Source organism: Narcine bancroftii, chromosome 1 (genome assembly GCF_036971445.1).
Source record: "Narcine bancroftii isolate sNarBan1 chromosome 1, sNarBan1.hap1, whole genome shotgun sequence".
Taxonomy (NCBI): domain Eukaryota; kingdom Metazoa; phylum Chordata; class Chondrichthyes; order Torpediniformes; family Narcinidae; genus Narcine; species Narcine bancroftii.
In genome coordinates this window covers 358556999-358578962 of record NC_091469.1, presented here as the reverse complement: position 1 = coordinate 358578962, position 21964 = coordinate 358556999, and the positions used below count along the sequence as shown (strand labels likewise).

Genomic DNA, 21964 nt, shown 5'->3' with positions numbered 1-21964 from the left:
GACTAGGAGGGTGGGGATTTGCTACGGCATGGACTAGTAGGGCCGAACTGGCCTGTTCTGTGCTGTAAGTGGTTATATGGTTATATGGTCTTCATCCCCCAGCAGCTTTGGGTACCATGTGCAGGGGAGAAACTCATGGGCTGTCTAACCACTGTACGATGCCGAGCTCCTCCAGCTTCCTTCGCTAGCTGGAGCTTCTCCAGAAGAAGGCGTCTTGCCCTTGCATGGAGTGGCAGGCCCTGGGACAGGACCCTGGCGTACTCATTGTCCAATCTCTGTATGGAGTCCAGGTAGAGTACTGGGAGCCTGGCATCTTTGAGGGGGTAGGTTTGAAAAGTCTTGGCATGGACTAATCTCCTTCCCTTGAGGTTCACTAGCAGGCTGTGGGCACGCAGGAAGTCTCCCCCAAGGAGCGGCTGTTCCACTGCAGCCTGCGTGAACACCCACGAGAAGAGGCTGCCTCCCAACTGCAGTTGGACCTTGCAGGTACCATAGGTCCAAATCGTACCATTTTGGGGTTTCTGGCCTTTAAGCTGCCCTTGCTGTTCACCCGCCAGTTCGCTTGTTGGGCCCAGTGCCGCCTCACGGGCTACTGGTCTTAGGTTGCACTTGCTGTCCGCAGCACTGGCTCGATCGCCACGGCGGTGTGCCACCACACTTGAATAAAATCTGGAATGTACACTTTAATCACATGTAAATTGTTTGAGCACAAGGGCAAATGAAGGGAAAAAGTGTTTTTGTCCAAACATGGAGGGCACAGTTTGTCTGAATGGAATTCACCATAGTCATTGCACATGCATTTGGCCAAAAATTTCACTCTTAGTTTACATGACAGAACACGTGGATAACAATTATGCTTAGAAAAATAATACATTACTTTGTTAAAGCCAGGCCCATGGATGAGTGAGATCAGTTCTCGTTCTACTTTTCCATCCCCTTCATCTGCCGCAAGCCAGCATTCAGCAGGAAAGAACCAGGATGGCCCATTTTGAAGGTCCTTGACAATTACAGAGGTAACATACCAGCTTGGTGAATGACCACCATTATTGTGCCAAAGATGGACTTTCCAAATTGGACCAAGACTCTCTGGAGTACTAAGAAGAAAAAGAAAAAAAAAACTGTCATGGAACCTAAGACTGGGTTACTGCGGTGACCTTCATTTTAAATGGGTTTAGAGAATGAAGGACAAAATTTAATCTGTATTTTAATTTTCCTTATTTATATGGAATAGTTTTATTTTGATTTATACTTTACCTTTAAATCACAAAACTTGTGGTAATATGGGAAGCAAATTGCTTTACAGTACAGAGGAGTAGAAGATAACTAAACCAAGGCAAAGCATCCATCCTCAGAAATGCAGAATTCACGAGATAAAAGTGCAACCAACAAGCTACTTCCAACATAAATAATAATACAGAATTTATCATGTAAATGTGTTAAGAACTTTGTGAAACGAAACAAAATTTCAGACAAAGGAAGGTCACCAATTGTATTAATTATAGCATAAAGGCTAATAATCACAAAACAACCAAGAAATGCTTTGTGCATGTCTTTTTGGAGCAGGAACAGCCAGAGCACCAAATGATCTTCTTCTTCTGTCCATTCAACCACAGGCAGGTCAGATAGCAATTGGCTACCAAGCAAAGCAATAATTTATCAATGAACCAAATGGTAAGGTGAAAAATGAAGAAGCTGAATGGTATGGCTTTTGCTGAAGAAGATCTGCCAGAAGCTCCCCACCGATCATTATAGGTTTTTCAGATAGCTTGACGACGACATTGATATTGAGAGAATGTTTCCTATCATGGGGTGATGTGGATCTTGGCAATGGAAGCATTCTCAGAATAAGGGTTTTCAAATTTTGTACAAAGATGAGGAGGAGTGTCTTTTCTCAGAGTGTGATGAATCTTTAGAATTCTCGATTCATGGAAATGTGGAAGGTGAATTATTGAATTCATTTAACCATGCAAGACTTTTGAGCAAGGGGAAATAAAATGTTATGGGGACAAGAAGAAAAATGCCAAGATCTTCTGGCCCTGATTGTTCAATTGATGGAGTAGGGCAAGCTCCAGGAACAATTCGGCCAACTCTGGCTTCCACTTCTCAGGTTCTTAAGACCTCACTGGGTCTCTGAGTTTAGCATGGTATGATTGTGATAAGAGAGCAAAGGGAAGTTATATTTTTACAAGCAACAAAAAAAGAGAGGGATATTTAAAAGACCATTCTATAAAAATATCAATCATTTTACCATAGCTTGTATTGAGAATCAAAAGCAACTAAAAGAAATGTCAAGGGCAACTCGAGTCCAAATATCCTGAAACAGACAGTGAAGGCTGTAAGGCACTCAAATCTGGAAAACTGTTATGTCCTAATGTTAATTATTTAGAAGAGTTTGCCTTGGTGATTCATTCCTTTTATATCACAAATCAGTTCAAACATTTAATGTATCAGGAAAAAGTGCAAGATTTATAATAACTGAACTCATTCAATGAACGATTTTTTAATGGGAGCATAAACAATTGAGGGTTTGAACAAATTAAACAGGCTTTCTGGAGGGATAATTAAATATTGTTATATTTATATTGATGACATTGAATTTGTTTAACATCAGCAGCAAGGCTCATTTCTGTCATGACACTCAAAACACAGTCCTTTAGCAAAATGTATCACACATCAAAGGAAGTAGATTGTAATGATTTGTTACCTAGCTTCATCAGGCAGTTCTCAGCTTCTCCCATTGGCCAATGGATTGGCAAGGCCGAAGCAGCAACATTGAAAAATGGGGCGGCACAGTTAGCACAGCAGTTAGCGCAACTTCATTACAGCACCAGCGACATGGGTTTGAATCCACCACTGCCTGTAAGGTGTTTGTATGTTCTCCCCCGGGGGTGTGTTGGTTTCCTTCCACCCTTCAAAAATGCACTGGAGTTTAACTATAAGTTCAATGGGATATTTGGCAGCAAGGGCTCGTGGGCTGGAAGTGACTGTTACCGTGCTGTATGTCTATTAAAATTAAATGAAAACGTTGTTCTGAAAACACATGCATTATTTTTTTTAAATGCATAGGTAACAGAAGAGCAAGTACTTTAACTAACACGTCCTCAATACAAAGAACTGTAGTTAATTTGATGGAGTTCATTGTTACAGAAAGTAGTACCTCATAATAAATCCATATCTGGAATTTCTTTCAAATAATTGCTTCTCGGAGTGGTATAACTCTCGGGTTTCAGAAACACCATCTTCTCCATAAAGTCTGATGTATACCTGGAAATTGTTCATTACAGAAATGATTGTTAACAAACAAGACTGTCACTGATCTGAAGAAATTGATGTGGATGATGCCAAAATTGGTAGTATAGTGGAGAGCGAAGCATGTTAACTTCGATTATAACAGGATCTAGATGAACTGGAAAATTGGGCTAAGAAATAGAAAGACTCAGGCATGTGCACATTGATAGCTTGAATCAGGGCAGGAGAATAGTAGGGCCCTGGGAAGTATTGGAGAACAAAGAAACTTGGGGTGCAGGTACATAATTCCATGAAAGTGGCAAGACAGGTAAACTGAGTGCTGAAGAAGGTTGTCTTCATCTGTCTGGAATTGAACACAGAAGCAAAGACATAATGTACAAGACATTGGTGAGACAGCAGGATAGAGTGTCATGTGCAGATTTGGTCACCCAAAGATTAAAGATATCACTAAGCTGGAAAGGATGCAAGGAAGATTCATGAGAATGGTGCTGGCACTAGTCGGCCTGAATTATAAGAAGTAAGTGGATAGGCTGGCACTTTCCTACATGGAATGTAGGAGGCTCAGGAGACACCTTATAGAGGTTTATAAAATCATGAGGGGACATAGAGAAGGTAAATAGTCAGATTTTTTTTTCCCCCAGGGAAGGAGAACCTAAAACAAGAGGGAACAGATTAAAGGAGAAAGGGGAAAAATTTAAAAAGGAGGTTATTTTGCTGGTCGAGTTAACACTCTGGAGTTTATTCTTGTCCTGAGAGTTGGCACCTCAATACCATGCAGTGATGCAACCAGCCAGAATGCTCTCCACAGTACATCTATAGAAGTTTCTGAGAGTCTTCAGTGACATGCAGAACCTCCTCAGTCACCTCGAAAAGTACAGCCACTGACAAGCCTTCTTTGTGATTGCATCAACATGGAGGCTCCAGGACAGATCCTTGGAGATGTTGACATCTAGGAATTTGAACTTCTTGACCCTCTCCACCACTGACTCCTCAATGAGGACTGGGTCATGTTTCCCTGATTTCCTCCTGAAGTCCACAATCATCTCCTTGATTGTGCTAACATCTAGCACAAGGTTATTGTTGTATACTATTCAACAAGCTGATCTACCTTCCTCCTTTATGTTTCCTCATTGCCATTTGTAATTCTGCCTACAACTGTGGTGTCATTGGCAAACTTGTAGAATGCATTGGAATTGTGCCTAGCCACACAGTCATGGGTGTATAACGAGTAGAGCAATGGGTTAAGAATGCATCCTTGGGGTGCACCTGTGTTGATTGGTGAGGAGGAGATATTGTTTCCAATTCATACTGACTGTGGTCTTCTGATGAGAAAGTGAAGGATCCAGTTGCAGAGTGGAGTTTGTAGCTTCTTGACCAGCATTGAGCGAATAATCGTATTAAAGTACAAGCTGTAGTCTATGAAGAGCAGCCCTATGTATAAATTTCTGTTTTTGAGGTGATCCAGAGCTGAGTGGAGAGCCAGCGATATTGCATCTGCCATGGAGTGATTGTGGTAATAGGCGCCACAATCCAGATCTTTACTCGGATCCTATATTGAAAAGGGTTGTGGCTGTCATATGACAGCACTGCCCCTTACCTAGTTGGAGGACACATCAGCTGCTCATCAAGGTTTGGTTCTGCCCCACCCATTAGTGCACACCTTGCTGTTGGCCCGATGCAAATTGACTGGACTCTCCTGTCTGTACTTGGCCTTGGGCCATTGGCTGTTGTAATTGGATTAACCATCCTGGGACTGAGCCATTGGTCCCTGCTAATGAGCTGGGCTGGAACCTCCAGCACTATAAAGGTATCATATGTTATTTGTTTTCTCTTTTAGCCAGTTTGGGACCACCCTGCTTTACTCCAAGCCTAAAAATGTCCAAGGTCACTGGAAAAACTTGGTAAGATGTGGACGGTTAAAAGGTTTGGGAGTGTTTAACAAGTGTCCATTGTAGCATAAAGCCATGCGGCACTGTGTCAAGGGGTGGTGAGGCATCATATTGATTATTCCTTGATCATTGTATCTACGAGTTCATTGTGTGTGTGCTGCATCAGTTAACATTTCCCACACTTGCCTTCTGTAAATAAAATCCTTCACTACTAAAACTGTGTTCATAGTCCTTGCCTTTGACATCTACCAAACCTGTTTCCTCACTCTCAACAGGTACGTGTTAATTTTGGCCACCAGCTTCTTTAAGCATTTACAGTGAAAGTTGGTGCTACTGGGCAGTAGTCGTTGAAGCAGCCCACACTGCTCTTGGATACTGGAATGATTGATGCCCTTTTGAAACTGGTGGGAACCTCTGACTGCCACAATGAGAGGTTGAAAATGTCCATGAATACTCCAACTAGTTGATTGGTTGGTGCAGATACCCTGGCAGGTACGCCATCAGGGCCTGACATCTTGCAAGGGTTCACCCTCTTGAATGAAGTTCTGATGTCACCCTCAGAGACAGATATCACCGGGTCATCAGCCTTTTCAGGGATTCTATTAGGGATTGTTTGGCTCTTCTCAAAGCAGCCATAGAAGATGTTCAGCTCATCGGGTAATGAAGCACCACAGCCATCTATAGTATTCACCTTTGCTTTGTTGACTGTAATGGCTTGCACTCCTTGCCATAACTGGCATGTATCTGTCTCTGTTTCTAGCTTCCCCAGAACTGCCAATTTGTTTCGGAGATGGCCTTCTGCGGGTCATACCTGGACTTCTAAAGAATTCAATCCCCAGCCTTAAACACTCTTGTTCTCCATCTCAACAGGTTGAGGATTCTGATTCATCCAGGGCTTCTGGTTGGGGAACACCTGATAATTGAACGTGCGCGCACACTCATCCACGCAGGTCTTGATGAAGTCGGTTACACCCGTTGAATATTCATTCAAGTCTCTAGATGAGCTCTTGAATATGTTCCGGTCCACTGATTCAAAGCAGTCCTGCAGATGCTCCTCCACCTTGCTCAGCCACACTTTCACCATCTTCACCACTGGTGCTGTGGTCTTCAGTCTCTGCTTGTTCGTCAGAAGTAGAAGCACAGCCAGGTGATCAGACTTGCTGAGGTAAGGTCATAGTATGGCTTAGTATGTGATTTTCATGGTGATGTGGCAGTGGTCAAGTGTGTTGGCTCCCCTGGTCTCGTATGTGACATGATGGTGGTAGTTTGTCAGATTTCTTCAGGTTGGCCTAATTGAAGTCTCCCACAATGATCAAGGAAGGCATCCGAATGTACTGTTTATCAGGGCTCAGTCCTTCCAGTGCTAGCCTGTCGTGAAAATGATAGTTGGGGATAACTATAATGTTTAAAAGGCATCTATACAGATGTATGGATAGGATAAGTGTCAAAGTACATAGGTAGAATGCAGGCAAATTGGACCAGCTTGTCCTACATAGATAGATTGGGCTGAAGGGCCTGTTTCTATGCTATAAAGTCTATGAATCTATGCATATCAAATAGAAAAACAAAAACTGCTTCTGAAAAGCTGCAAGGACAGCAGAGATCCTTTGCTTGATTCAAAACATTGACTGTTCAATCCTTTCCATGGATGGCTTTTAACCTGTTGAATCTCTCCAGCTTTCCTTTGTTTGCTGCATATCAAATAGCTTTTTAAATTCTAATAGATCACATACAGCTGGCAATCTTGTGCTGAGTAAGGAGGCTTAATTTGTTCAATGGGTGCTTTTCAATTGATGTGATATTGAGTTTTATCTGGTTAATTACCTGAAACAGTTGGCTGGGTTGTGGTCTCTCACCTCTTCATTTACTGGACTGTCCTGAGGGACAATGTCATTGAACAAGCCATTTCATTTATTCCGTGACATTGCCAGTCAACTTATACAAAAGATTTATCAGCATCTTAGTTTGAAAATTTGTTTAAGAACATCACTGTAGCAGAGCAGTGAGGTCTGATATCTCCCAACTCCAAGGATCCAGGTTTAATTCTGATCTCATTGATTCTCTGTGTGATATTTTCACATTCTGCCTGTAATTGTGAAACTTTGTTGCATGCTGTGGTTTCTATGAAAATTCCAAAGATGTGCTGGTCAGTTATTTACTAGTGTAATTTACTCCTCTATAGACAAGTGTAAAACTAACCAAAGGGGTTATCAGAGCAGTAAGACAGAAAGGCCAGAGGGAGGAAAGGGTGATGAATCTACTGCAGGAAGCGAGCATTGACACAATGGCCTCCTGTGTTTCTGTGCAAGAAAAAAATCATGAGGACATTAACAATTCACAACCATCTACTTGCTTGAGTCAGATGCAAATATACATGAATTCCTACACTGGAGGATGGTTAAAAACTAACACAGTTAATTAACATAATGGGATCATCAGAAAATACAGATGAACAAGGCCATTTGACCCAATGCACATGATATTCCAGTTTAAAAAAAAACCCAAAGTATTACATTCATGGTATTTAACTCCTTCACATAGTCTGGATCTTAAAAACAATCTGATAGAGGAACTCAGCAGGTTGAACAGCATCAGTGGGAGAAAATGAATTGTCGATGTTTTGAGTTGTAACTCTCGAATCAACTTTGAGTTCCTCCAGCAGATTGTTTTTTTGCTCATGGTTCCAACATCTGCAATCTCTGGTGCTTCCATTCTGGAGCTCTTGTTTCCTACATCAAGCACTGTCATACTGAGCACTGGTGTACTTCAGGGCTGTGTGCTCATCCTGCTCATGTTCATACTACTGATCCATGACTCTAACGTCAGATCCAGCTCCAACACAGATTTAAAGTTTGCAGATGACACAACAGTAGTTGGCCTCATCAGCAACAATGATGAGTTGCACTACAGAGAAGAGGAAAAAAAATCTCATGATAAGGTCACAGAATTACAACATGAGTCTCACTGTGGACAAGACAAAGGAGACGATTGTGGATCTCAGGAGGACCAAGAACGACTACCCTCCACTATACATTAACTCTGTAGTGGAGAGAGTAGAGAGCACCAAATTCCTTAGAGTCCACTTTAACAAGTGACCTACATTGAACACAATATCTCCTCATTTGTCAAGGAAAGTGCAACTGTACTTCCTGGGAAGACTGAAGTGGGCAAGGGTCCCGGCCACCATCTTGTCATCTTTCTACAAGAACTCTATCAAGAGCATCCTGGCTGGCTGCATCATAGTGTGGTATGGTTGCTCTAGAGAATTGGATCAGAGGTCAATCTGCAGGACCATAAGAGTGATAGAGAGGATCACTGGGGTCTCCCACCCCTATCAACGTGATCTACAGGGATTGTTGTCTGAAGAGGGTGTGCAAAATTATTGAGGACCCCTACCACTCTGAACACATCTTTCAGCTACTTCCTGTCAAGAAAGAGATACAGAAGTATTAGAGACAGTCCCACAAGGCAGAGAAACAGCTTCTTCCCACGGGCAGTGAGAATGCTGAACAACTAAATGAATTGCAAACACTAACCATCTGAGATGCTACTGTTTATTAAATAACATTTATTTTCATACATGTATATTTGTCCTGCATATATATCGCTTGTCTCTGTGTTATGTATTGTGTGTTTGCATGGTTTGCACCAAGAACTGGAAAATGTTTTGTCAGGTTGTACTTGTGCAATTGGATGATAAATAAACTTCAGAAAATCATTTGGAATTAATAATTTTTTTGTTGAGTACTTTGTACTTTCTCATATCTCTTTGGAACATCAATACTCCATTGTTAACTTAAAGGAAGAAAGATGATTTTTAAGAATAAAATACCTTAGCAGTGGTTCCAGCCTTTGTCCTGAAGCCAGTCTCCACAGTGATTTCGTAGAGAAACTGGTCAGTGGGAGCATTATCTTGCAATACAATTCTTCCAGGTTTTGTCTCAAGGTAAAGATCCATACGTTTACACAAGATAACCAGCGGAATGTAGAAGGTAAGTGCAAACAGAACAGTGATGCAAGTGACGTAGTTTTCAAAGACACTGCCAAAGCAAATACATAACCATAAATTTCCAAAAAAGAAATGATCAGAAGTGCAGATACAAAGTGCTGATAAAAGTTGATTCCTGTCCAAGGGGCTCTGGTCCAAAACAATGACTGCTTTTAACTTCCAATGAATGGTGCATGATCTACTTTTGTGCCCTGCACTCGACGCTTGAAACTGCCCATTTGCTCATTTGCAGACTTTTTTGTGATGTTCACTGCATGAATAACATGTTTATCAACTGACCGGGTATTTATTATTTATTGCAGAAGTGTTAAATGTTAGAATATTTTAATGAAAATAAATAAACTCATTATCTGATATTACAAATAAATATACTCCACAATGTTATGGTCTAAATCTCATTAAAAATTGTCAAACAAAGATCAAGATGAAAAAGCACAGGCAAATGAACATAGTATGTTGCTTCCTGAGATTGAAAGAGAAAACACAAAGCAGAACACCGATTCAAAGAAGCGATCTCAGACAAATAGTGACAATAAAATCAGAATTTTGAAAATAATGCATAATCAGAATGTTTATGAAATCTCAATTGAACAATCCAATATTTAATAAAAAGGATAACAACTCCAATGTAAATGTTAGAATATTCAAAATGTATCAATGAAGGGAAATTTAAACTTGCATTTTGACAACTGAAGTATTTGCTTGTGATAATCCAGTGCTAATTTTACACTTTATTAACTGTACAATCCAGAGTCCATGACTCAGCTGAACTATTCTTAAGAGTTGCAATGCTCACCCGATAAATATCAAGATATCAGTGAATTTAACATCTTTCATCCCAGCCGGCTGATGTGCAACTGTAAATGTTGTCATATGATTGCAACTAATTAAAAATAAAACAATTTTAAATTATATGATCATCCAAAATAACAAAATAGCCAATCAGAACATGCAAAACGTATGAAACATGAACTTTAGCTCATGTTAATCTGGACCAATATGTGGTATGCCCCCTTAGATGATTGAAGAACAAAGACTTGGGGATAGTTGGGTGGACAAGAACATTTGAAATGCTTGCCTTCAATAGGTGGGCAAAAGAGTACAAAAGATGGACCTTGTAATGCAGCAGTACAAGATGTTGGTGAGAACACATGTGGAAAACCCTGAAGTTTATGTTGCCTGGCTGCAGAGGGGATTCACCAGAATGTTGCTGGGACTGGAGAGGTTGAGTTATTGAGTTATAGGCTGGGTCTTTATTGTCTTTATTCCCTTGAGCAAAGGAGGTAAAAGGGTGACCTTACAAAGGTTTACAAAATCACGAGGGGTCCAGATAAAGTAAATGCTCACAGTCTTTTTCCCAGGATGGGTGATTCTAGAGATTTAAACAATAGAGGAAAAATTTAAGATGGACTAAAGGGGTGACTTTTTTCACTTGGAGGGTGGCTCTGGAATGGGCTGCCAGAAGAAGCTGTAGAAACAGGCTCAATTATAACATTCATAAGCTATTTGGACAGATTGATGGATATGAAAGGCTCAGAAGAAAATGACTAAATGCATGCAACTGGCCCAGACTACTAACCTGGTCGTGATGAATGAGTTGACCGAAGGGCCTGTTCTAAGCTCTGACTCTATCAGTTGAGCTTTATTTATGACTAAACCAGCTATAAAGTTTGTCAAAACTATGAACATTGTAAATATATCCAAGCTATTAAATTGTATACAGTGAAAAATTAAAAAAAGTCAACTGAAATCAATGAAGAATTCCCCTGTGATGTATGTAAATGTATGGTTGGACACCTCACCATGAGTGTCAAAGAATGTCCACCATGTCACACTATCCCATGCTGGATTCCTTGAAGAGTCCATTTGTGGGGCTAGAGTCAAACAAGCTCAGAGCATACAGTGTGTGTGTTCAAGAAATTCCAAATCAGTCCATGCTTGGAGGAAAATGACAACAGTATTTCCTCTCAATTTCTGTTCTAGAAAGGAGTTCTTTTTGTAACATGTAAAATAGAACACAAACCAAAACTACAACATGACAAACTACTAAGATTAATCTTACCTGCAGTTTATTTTCAGTGAATCTAATTCCTGCTGGGGCGAACAGCCATCAGATTTCCACTCCTGGATATCATCCCAGTACAAGCATTGAGTCCATTGAATATTCAAAGTATAACTTACATTGCTGGCAAGATAGTTATTTTTTGGTTTTCTATTATAGTTTGCATCTAAAAGACCAAGGTAATATGTTCCTGTACCTGGAGTGAAAAGTAATGGAAAATAGATGGCCAATTAAATTCACAACTTATCTTTACTTTAAGTTTTGTTAACCATATTATTTAATTTGGCCTCATTGTTTGATAAAATTTTGAATTGAAAATTTCAACATAGAGCAGGGTAATGAGCCCTTCCGGCCCACGAGTCCATGCCACTCAATTTTACCAACAGCCCCTGCACATTTTCAAGGGTGGGAGGAAACCAGAGAATCGAGAGGAAGCCATATAGATATAGGGAGAACTTACAAACTTCTTATAGTTAGTGCCAGCATTGTAGTAGTGTTGAGATCAATAATACTCCATTCTAGATGGAATATGAGAAAGATGAGCTAAAGCATAGGACAGTCAATTCAGCAAAACATTTCTTTGTGACATTATTAACTCCCATTACTTCAAGTAATGTTTTAAAAAGTTCTGCACTCCATTTACATGCTACATGGGCTATGAAAATCAAGCATTTTTTCTTCTCTTCTTTGGCTTGGCTTCGCGGACGAAGATTTATGGAGGGGGTAAAAAGTCCACGTCAGCTGCAGGCTCGTTTGTGGCTGACAAGTCCGATGCGGGACAGGCAGACACGATTGCAGCGGTTGCAGGGGAAAATTGGTTGGTTGGGGTTGGGTGTTGGGTTTTTCCTCCTTTGCCTTTTGTCAGTGAGGTGGGCTCTGCGGTCTTCTTCAAAGGAGGTTGCTGCCCGCCAAACTGTGAGGCGCCAAGATGCACGGTTTGAGGCGTTATCAGCCCACTGGCGGTGGTCAATGTGGCAGGCACCAAGAGATTTCTTTAGGCAGTCCTTGTACCTTTTCTTTGGTGCACCTCTGTCACGGTGGCCAGTGGAGAGCTCGCCATATAACACGATCTTGGGAAGGCGATGGTCCTCCATTCTGGAGACGTGACCCATCCAGCGCAGCTGGATCTTCAGCAGCGTGGACTCGATGCTGTCGACCTCTGCCATCTCGAGTACTTCGACGTTAGGGATGTAAGCGCTCCAATGGATGTTGAGGATGGAGCGGAGACAACGCTGGTGGAAGCGTTCTAGGAGCCGTAGGTGGTGCCGGTAGAGGACCCATGATTCGGAGCCGAACAGGAGTGTGGGTATGACAACGGCTCTGTATACGCTTATCTTTGTGAGGTTTTTCAGTTGGTTGTTTTTCCAGACTCTTTTGTGTAGTCTTCCAAAGGCGCTATTTGCCTTGGCGAGTCTGTTGTCTATCTCATTGTCGATCCTTGCATCTGATGAAATGGTGCAGCCGAGATAGGTAAACTGGTTGACCGTTTTGAGTTTTGTGTGCCCGATGGAGATGTGGGGGGGCTGGTAGTCATGGTGGGGAGCTGGCTGATGGAGGACCTCAGTTTTCTTCAGGCTGACTTCCAGGCCAAACATTTTGGCAGTTTCCGCAAAGCAGGACGTCAAGCGCTGAAGAGCTGGCTCTGAATGGGCAACTAAAGCGGCTATGAAAATCAAGCATACACATCAGCTAATTACATTGCATTACTAATTTGTGTTGATAGTTAAGTGATTATTCTGAATGACAAACTGAAGAACCTGCAAGTAGAATCTACCTACTGACAGGTTGAGAAACTGTCAAAACGCATTTTCTTTGAGCTAGCTGGTCGAAACTTTCCTCGTACCTATCTGTTTAGATTCATATCTATCAATTATTGAAGCATCAGCAGATTATATGAGCATTTCAAGTAACAGTTTTCTAACTTGTCTTCCTTTGACTTTACGTGCAGTATCTATTGTTGAGGAGGTTTATATGAATATGATGACGCTGCTGCAAAACAATAAATGTTGTGACTTGCTCATGACAATAAATTCTGATTCATATTGTTACACATTGATGCAATAATCAATGTGTTACATTAACAATCACTTTCTTACTGATATGCTTCACCAGCCAGATTTTAACAAAACCATGTATTTCAAAAATATCACAAACACTGGGGCAAACATCTAAGAATAAAATACAGAGGTAATATTTTGGAATCAAAAATTTACTAAAATACCCAATAATGAAAAGAATATTCTTTATTTCTATTCTCTTTTGGAAAATTGGTGTTTCTTCTTGGGTAGTTGCTCAGGACTAGTAATGTCTTACTCCAGTTCTGTGGGTTCCCAGGTAACCATGATGGGACCACAGACAACCAACAGTGAGGCAGGAGGAGTTTGAATGGACAGATTGCTGTCTCTGGGCTTCCGTGAGCTCCAAGGTGAGAACTTGAGTTCTTCAGTACAATATCAAATTGTTCAGTCATTGAACAGTGTTGACCAAAAGCCTAAGAGGCTTTGGAAACATCCTTGAAATATATCCCTTCCAAGCAAATAGTTTGGCATAGAGTGCATCTTTCAAGAGTGTGGTGTCAAGTTTTATTAAATATATAGTATGCCTATCATAGCTCCTTTTGTATAATTAGATGTTTGATGGTAGAGATGTTGGCTTGTCTGAGGATACTGATGAGTTATTTATCCAGTGTGGCTGGTATCTCTCCAGTGCTTGGAAGTGTCTGCTGTTGGTTGTCCTTGTTCCTGAAGAGTACAAGGTACCAGTCAACCATGAAATTTGTGCTGGATGGGACATCAACAATCCTATTGTTTAACATTCAACAGAAGATTCAATCTAGCTCAAAGTTAAACAAGAAATATGTGTGTTTTAATAAGTACTGTGTTGATACATCAATAATGATAACTTGAAAATTATTTACCAACTTTGTGGGTGGGGAAAAAAACAGAAAAGTTACCTTTATAAAGCACACAGGAAACAGTGGACAGGACAAAACCTTTTCATCAAGATTGCTAACAAAAGTGAAATAAGTAAAGCATTCTTATTGTTTTTGTACGTCATTGGTTTTTCCCAATATTATCTTTTCAGAAGAACATGATTTTCTTCAGAAGTTTTTTTTTAAAAACACACCTTATCCATCTCATTTGAATTCTTGAATATATACATCTTTTTTATTATGACTTAAATATAAAAAAAACCTTGAACTCAAAAGCTTAAAATATAAAGATGGGTGACAAACCAAAGAGGGATGTTGCAGGAATAAATAGTTGGATCGCATCTCCAACCCAGTGATGGACTTGTTTAAAGTTGTATTTATTTGGAGTTGGCTCTTCATTTGACCTAGAAAGATATTTAAAGTAAAAACATTAATTTCAATCCAAAATAAGTAATTTGCTCAAGAGAAACATAAAAGCTGCAGATGCTTTGAAGGAATTGAGGGACTCAGCGGGTCAGGCATCAGGGTGTTTAATGTTTCAGACGGGAAACACTGACTGACCATTTCTCTCCATGGATGTCTCCAGGTTCTCTTTGTTCACCAAGGGAATTTGTGCTGTTCAGTGACATTGAAAAAAAGTGCCAACAGCAAATACCATTGCAGTAAATCTCCTTTATTTTAAGGGACAAGGACAGCAGGCATATTGGAATGGCTTAACTTTGATTCCTTTTTAAGCCACACACCATGCTGATTTAGATATAAATTGTGTCTTTATTTTTGCTTGTCTATTATACTGAAATTCCACATCAAGAAACACTGAGAATCTTTAGCAATGATGCTACAACAATTCAGATTGGGTTGCTATCAAATCCTGGCCTCGTCAGCAGTGCCCACATCCAAAAAACATAAACTGTTGCATACCTCACTAACAGCATGACAGGAAACACCTCCTTGGTAGGCCTGAGGAAATTCACTCTAATCTGCAAAGCCTGCTGGAGATTCGCTGGTGTCACTGGCAGGACATGGAGATTCATTTGGCTTCGATGGAGGAAGTGAATCTGAAATGGTTCCTGCTGAAAATAAGGAATGAAAACCGTTAAAAACACAAAAATGCTGTAGGAACTCAGGAGGTAAAGGTTCCATTATTGTCAAGTAATACTACATTTTAGAATATAACATATACGAGGTTCTCTGACTTTTGTCTTCCGCAAGGCAGACCGAGAGTCACCTCTTTGCCCAGTGCCCCTCACAGAAACCTACACCTAGTGTTCCTAGGCAGTCTCCCCTCCAAGGACTGAGCAAGCCTGTGCCTGCTTAGCTTATGAGGTCAGATAACCTTGTGCATATTCAGGTCCTAAAATAGGGCCCATAGGAAGTAAAGCTTTAGAATCGACGTTTTGAGCCTGAGCCCTTCTTCAAGGTATGAGCAAAAAGCAGGCAGGTGCCTGAATAGGAAGGCTGGGGGAGAAAGGAGGAAAGGGCAGGAGGTGGAGCACAAACAGTTAACATAATTTTATTCAGAACCATCAGATTTCTTTGAAAAATGGCTGCAACTGGCAGGCTTGCATCTATATTTATTGACATTCAATAAAATTAATCGTTGATCAAGATCAAACAATTACAAATGTTGTAACAGATTTTATGGCTTAACATCCAGTGATCAATGAAGCATACACATACCTGAACTCAAACATGGCTGCAGTACTTTGGATCACTTGTGATTCTCAGATGTTAAAACAACTTGAATTGCACCTGATTAATCCTGCTTATTTCTGTGAAATTGTACACTACAGATTGGAAGGTTTAAACTTGCATGACAGTAACTTGATCCAACAAGATGGCGAGGCATTCTTTGACAAAACATTAATGTTAAAATTACCTTGGTTTAATTTATTTTTACTGAATGAGAAAAAGATTATTGGAGGTAATGCCTTGCATGGTATTACTGAATTCCGCTATATATGCCCTCAGAATGTCTGATATCAGGAATGAGCTGCCAGACGAGGTGGTAAATGCAAGAACAGTAACTTGAATGAGCATGGCAGAGAGGAACAGGGAATCAATGCAGGGAAGTGGGATTAGTAGAGTAGACATGAGAGACATGGTGAGCTGAGGGCCTGTTTCTATGTGTAAAATGGCTATAAATGGACCAGAAAGTTGCAATATACTTGCAATAAACCAGAGTTTTGATTTCAAGAGAGGATTAAATGGGGGGGAAAAAGGGGCCAAAGGAGTAAATACTAAAATTTTGCATAATTTAGAAATTTGACTTGGAAATATATCATTGGTCTTTCATTTTTGTCAGATACAAATACTGGAACTCCCTACGCAGCAGCAATGGGAATATCTTGATCTGAAGAGAAGTCAGGAATGGGCAATAAATGCTGAACTTGTGATGCTCAGAACCCTAAAACTAATATTAAAAGGTGATGCAGCAATTTTGTTTTCAGGCTTTACCATTTAGAAAACTGGAAATTTAAGCCACAGGATTTCACTAATGTAGATTTCTAAATATACTTTGCCTCAGTGTTATGCAACTTACAGCTAAGTACTTCCTTTCAAACTCAATTAGAACTGGTGTTTTGAGCCCTTTAACTTCAACTTTTCTCCTGTTCGTGCAATTGTACAACGTGAGGTCAGCAACATCACCGTTTATCTACAAGGAGAGAGAATTACACCAACAATACAAATTAGTTAAACAGCTTCAAGGAATATTTCTTTACAGATGAATTTAAGCACTATGTCATTAAACAGGAAAGTCTGCAGATGCTGGGGTTGAGTGCAATGCACAAAAGTGCTGAAGAAACTCAGCAGGTCAAGCAGCATCTGCAAGAAGGAAAGGGTAACCAATGTTTCGGGCCTGAGCAATTAGCAGGCAGGTGCATGAATAAAAAGGTTGGGGAAGGGGGAGGAGGGAAGGAAAGAATGGAGAGGATGATCTCCGGTCTGAAATATTAGTTACCCTTTCCTTCTATAGATGATGACTGACCTGCTGAGTTTCTTCAGCACATTTTATGCATTGCAATTTAAGAAATGTTACTTTCAGTTAATGCTATTCTCAATTAATTTCTGTGAGAAATAAGGTGAGTTAATGTCTTTCTCACCACAACTCCCTATATAATTTAATTTGCTCAATGGACTGCTGTACAAGTATATTAATATCTCAAATTGTTTTACTGATACAGAAAAAGTTGTAACAATATTCAGGGCAGAACCACCAATCATTATGATGTTAAATACAATTTTCAATTTCATCAACAACTTTAAAGTATTTGTGATGTTTGAGGAAGAAGTTTATTTCCCATCCATTATACTTAATATATGGGAAACTTCAATCAAATCAGCCCATGTTATATTTTAGTGAATAAAATCCTAATTTGTATCATCATTTCGCTTCATTTAACCTTCAGGCATTCTGCTAAGTCAAGGCCATTGATCATCCTTCCTCAGTGGAGGCGCCCAGAACATGTCAGAGTCCACCTTGACTGGTTCAACCAGGGTTTAATAGACCTGCTTTTCCTGTTCAGAAACAGCTTCTAATTCATTTTATCCATTTCCAAATCTTAATCTTTATTAAAAAGTACACAACACACAGATCAACGCACCACAATTTTATCATGGCACTAACCTCCACTGGAGACTTTCCCCAAATGTATGGATTCTTTTTGAAGCTGATCAAATGGCTGATGATGCAGCTGTTACTTTTACCAGTTCTTGCAGCAATCTCTTTACCCAGAAGATCGGGAAGGAAAAACTTGGCTGAATGTGTACTTTTTACTATGTTCAGAAAGCCATAGTTTTGAGAAGTCTGGAGTTCCATTAAATTGGTGCTTACATAAAACTGGGACTGATTGTTGATCAGCACATATCGCTGAAATAGAATTTTAAGATCTATTTATTCATTCTGGATCAAAATAAGTTGGTAAAGCATAAAAGAGAAACAAGCTTTGCAGGAAACTTGCAAAAAAAAAAATTACTTTATGACTAATAGAGTTGTCCTGAAGATCTGAGACACAATCTCAAACATCACACTGGTATTAGCGCAAATGGAATTATCTACCACAAAAAAATATGAATTAGGAGTAGGGAGAAAATCTTTTATTAAAATTCTAATCTAAAACCCGGAGAGGCAAGGAACAGTCTATCCTCTTCTTTTATCAGTTGTCCAACAACATTATGGAGGTAACTAGTTGGATATGCGAGTGACTTTGAAAACTATCTTGAGAGGTTCAGCTAAGTTACACACACCATTTTTTAAAACCAAAACATGAATGTATATTTTAAAAAGTCAATTTCATTTGTATAAAATTTTAAGATCTTCCAGATCCATGTATGCCAGAACATCAACATGGGGCTGCTGGCCGTAGTGCGACAAAGGAAAATAATACTGGTATGAAAATCAACCTTGCTTACTGGGCACAGTCTGGAACTGAAGTATACATTAGACAAGTGATTGGGGCCTGTTGGATAGAATTCATATGGTCTTCCTGACACTCCATTGATTCTGCTGATTACTGAATTCTACTCTGACCCCAACATTCCAAATGATGTCCTATCCTGATTCCATCCTGTACCCAAGTTCAATGTCCAACACATGGGTTCTCATCATCGCCCATCTTCTGACATTTTCTGTGGACTTCCCAATAAAAATATTCATTGGCAATCAAAATTTTCACTGGTTTTGATAAAGGGCTTTGGATTGAAAAATTGACCATTCTTTTTCTCCCACTGATGCTGAGTTTCTACTGCAGATTATATTTGGTTATTCATTGGCATCTCTCCCTTTTCCCGTTGGCCATTGCAGCCCTTATTGTTAGAAAGGCTGACAAGTTTAGGGCATGGATTGACATGTGGGATTATGATATCGTTGCTTTTTTGTGAGACTTGGTTGCAGGATGGGCAAGACTGGCATCCCAATGTTCTGGGGTTCTGTTGCTTCAGATGTGATCGAGGGGGAGGGATGAAAGGGGGAGGAGTAGCATTGCTTGTGAGGGAAAATATCTCATTTGTGTGAAGTCAGGGCAGCAGAAAGAGGACTTGTCTACAAAGGCCATATGGGTGGAGTTGAGGAATGGGAAAGGTGTGACCACACTAATACGGTTGCATTATAGACCGCCCAATAGTCAGACTTGGAAGAGCAAATCTGTAGAGAGATAGCAGACTGATGTAAGAAGCAGAATATTCCCAAATATTGACTGGGACTCCCATACTGTAAGAGAGCCAGATGGCTTGGAGTTTGCGAAATGTTTCCATAAAAGTTTTCTAAGTCAATATATAGATGTACCAACAAGAGAGGATGCAGTACTTGATCTCCTATTAGGAAACCAGGCAGGTCAAGTGACACATATATGTGTGGGTGAACATTTTGTGTCCAGTGACCAGAATGACATTAGCTTCAAGTATTTATGGAAAAGGATAAGTCTGGTCCTCATGTTGGGATTCTAAATTGGAGGAAGACATATTCTGTGGAAATAAGAAAGGATCTAGGAAGAGCTGATTGGAATATGTTGTTTTTTAGGAAGGGTATGATAGATAAGTGGATGGTCTTCAAGGGAGAAATCTTGAGAGTGCAGAGTTTGCATGTTCCCATTAGGATAAAAGGCAAAGTTACCAGGCATAGCGACCATGGTGTCAAGGGATATTGGTGATCTGGTTAAGAAGAGAGAGGTGTAGAGCAAGTATAGGCAACAAGGAGCTAATGATGTACTTGAAGAGTACAAAAAAAGCAAGAAAATACACAAGAAAGAATCATGATCACATCTGAAGCAACAGAACCCCAGAACATTGGGATGCCAGTCTTGCCCATCCTGCAACCAAGTCTCACAAAAAAAAATCATAATCCCACATGTCAATCCATGCCCTAAACTTGTCAGCCTTTCTCACAATAAGGGCTGAAATGGCCAATGAGAAAAGGGAGAGATGCCAATGAAAAACCAAATAAAATCTGCAGGAGAAACTCAGCATCAGTGGGAGAAAAAGAATGGCAAAAAGAAGACATGAGGTTGCTCCAGCAGATGACCTGAAGGTAAATACAAAGCACTTCTCTAAGGATATTCAGAGTAAAAGGATAGTAAGGGACAAAATTTGTACCCTGGAGAAGCAGAGTGGTCAACTATGTGTGGAGCCTCACACAATGGGGGAGATCTTAAATGTTTTTCTGTGCATCATTATTTACTCAGGAAACTGGCATTGTACATAAAGAAGGAAGAGAAGCAAACAAAAGGGTAATGGAACATTTGGAAATTAAGGAGGAAGAGGTGCTTGCTGTCTTGCAGCGAATAAAGGTAGATGTATCACCTGGGCTGAATATGATATTCCTTCAGACCTTGAAGGAGTCTAGTGTTTAAATTTCAGTGGCCTTGGGTGATATATTCAAAATATCCTTGGCCACGGTGAGGTGCCAGAGGATTGGTGGGGCAGCTCATGTTGTCCTGTTGTTTAAAAAGGACTCCGAAAATAAACCAGGTAATTATAGGCTGGTAAACCTGACGTCAGTAGTGTGTAAATTGTTGGAGAGAATTCTGAGAGACAGATAAATATTTGGATAGTCATGGTCTGATTAAGGATAGTCATCATGGCTTTGTCTGTGGTAAGTCATGTTTAACGAATCTTGTAGAGTTTTTTGAGGTAGTTACCACGAAGGTAGATGAGGGAAGGGCTGTGGATGTTGTCAACATGGACTTTAGATTTTTTTTGAAAACTTTATTTATAATTTTAAAATACATATAAAAAAACAAATAAACAAGACAATCTAACATAAACAAAACCACCCTCCCCCCACCCATAACAGACCCCTCATGGGGAGCAAAAAAAACATATCAGTTAATTACTTGGATATGCTGTGTGATGTATCATACTTGCAATAAAAAAGTTAAGATATTTCCAAACCCATAAATTCCAAATAAGGTGAACACAAATGAACAAAAAAAAATTATTATGCAAATTATGTTATTTTCTCCATATACATACAAGATCTCAACTCATTATGCCAGCGGGCTATATTTAATTCCACATTATCTTTCCAAAGTTCCTCAACATGATTATCCAACTGCACGAAAACCAACAAGGTCGGGTCAGATACAGCAATGAGCTCTCTGAACCCTTCTCCATTAACAATGGCGTGAAGCAAGGCTGTGTTCTCGCACCAACCCTCTTTTCAATCTTCTTCAGCATGATGCTGAAAAGACGCTGTTTAGATCCGGTACCGCACGGATGGCAGTCTCTTCAATCTGAGGCGCCTGCAAGCTCACACCAAGACACAAGAGAAACTTGTCCGTGAACTACTCTTTGCAGACGATGCCGCTTTAGTTGCCCATTCAGAGCCAGCTCTTCAGCGCTTGACGTCCTGCTTTGCGGAAACTGCCAAAATGTTTGGCCTGGAAGTCAGCCTGAAGAAAACTGAGGTCCTCCATCAGCCAGCTCCCCACCATGACTACCAGCACCCCCACATCTCCATCGGGCACACAAAACTCAAAATGGTCAACCAGTTTACCTATCTCAGCTGCACCATTTCATCAGATGCAAGGATCGACAATGAGATAGACAACAGACTCGCCAAGGCAAATAGCGCCTTTGGAAGACTACACAAAAGAGTCTGGAAAAACAACCAACTGAAAAACCTCACAAAGATAAGCATATACAGAGCCGTTGTCATACCCACACTCCTGTTTGGCTCTGAATCATGGGCCCTCTACCGGCATCACCTACGGCTCCTAGAACGCTTCCACCAGCGTTGTCTCCGCTCCATCCTCAACATCCATTGGAGCGCTTTCATCCCTAACGTCGAAGTACTCGAGATGGCAGAGGTCGACAGCATCGAGTCC

The 21964-nt window shown here is 40.4% G+C and overlaps 1 protein-coding gene across 1 annotated transcript in view; it reads right to left on the bottom strand.

The window, feature by feature from the left end:
- The window catches only part of LOC138758248 (polycystin-1-like protein 1), a 140707-nt gene that overhangs the window by 91500 nt on the left and 27243 nt on the right, over window positions 1–21964 (bottom strand). The window contains exons 9-17 of the mRNA XM_069926933.1: window positions 17770–18012; window positions 16684–16797; window positions 15063–15214; window positions 14445–14545; window positions 11210–11405; window positions 9944–10030; window positions 8971–9178; window positions 3158–3264; window positions 878–1094 (exon numbers count right to left, since the gene is read on the bottom strand). Of these exons, the coding sequence (XP_069783034.1) occupies window positions 878–1094; window positions 3158–3264; window positions 8971–9178; window positions 9944–10030; window positions 11210–11405; window positions 14445–14545; window positions 15063–15214; window positions 16684–16797; window positions 17770–18012 (1425 nt within the window). The remainder of the gene's footprint in view (window positions 1–877; window positions 1095–3157; window positions 3265–8970; window positions 9179–9943; window positions 10031–11209; window positions 11406–14444; window positions 14546–15062; window positions 15215–16683; window positions 16798–17769; window positions 18013–21964) is intronic.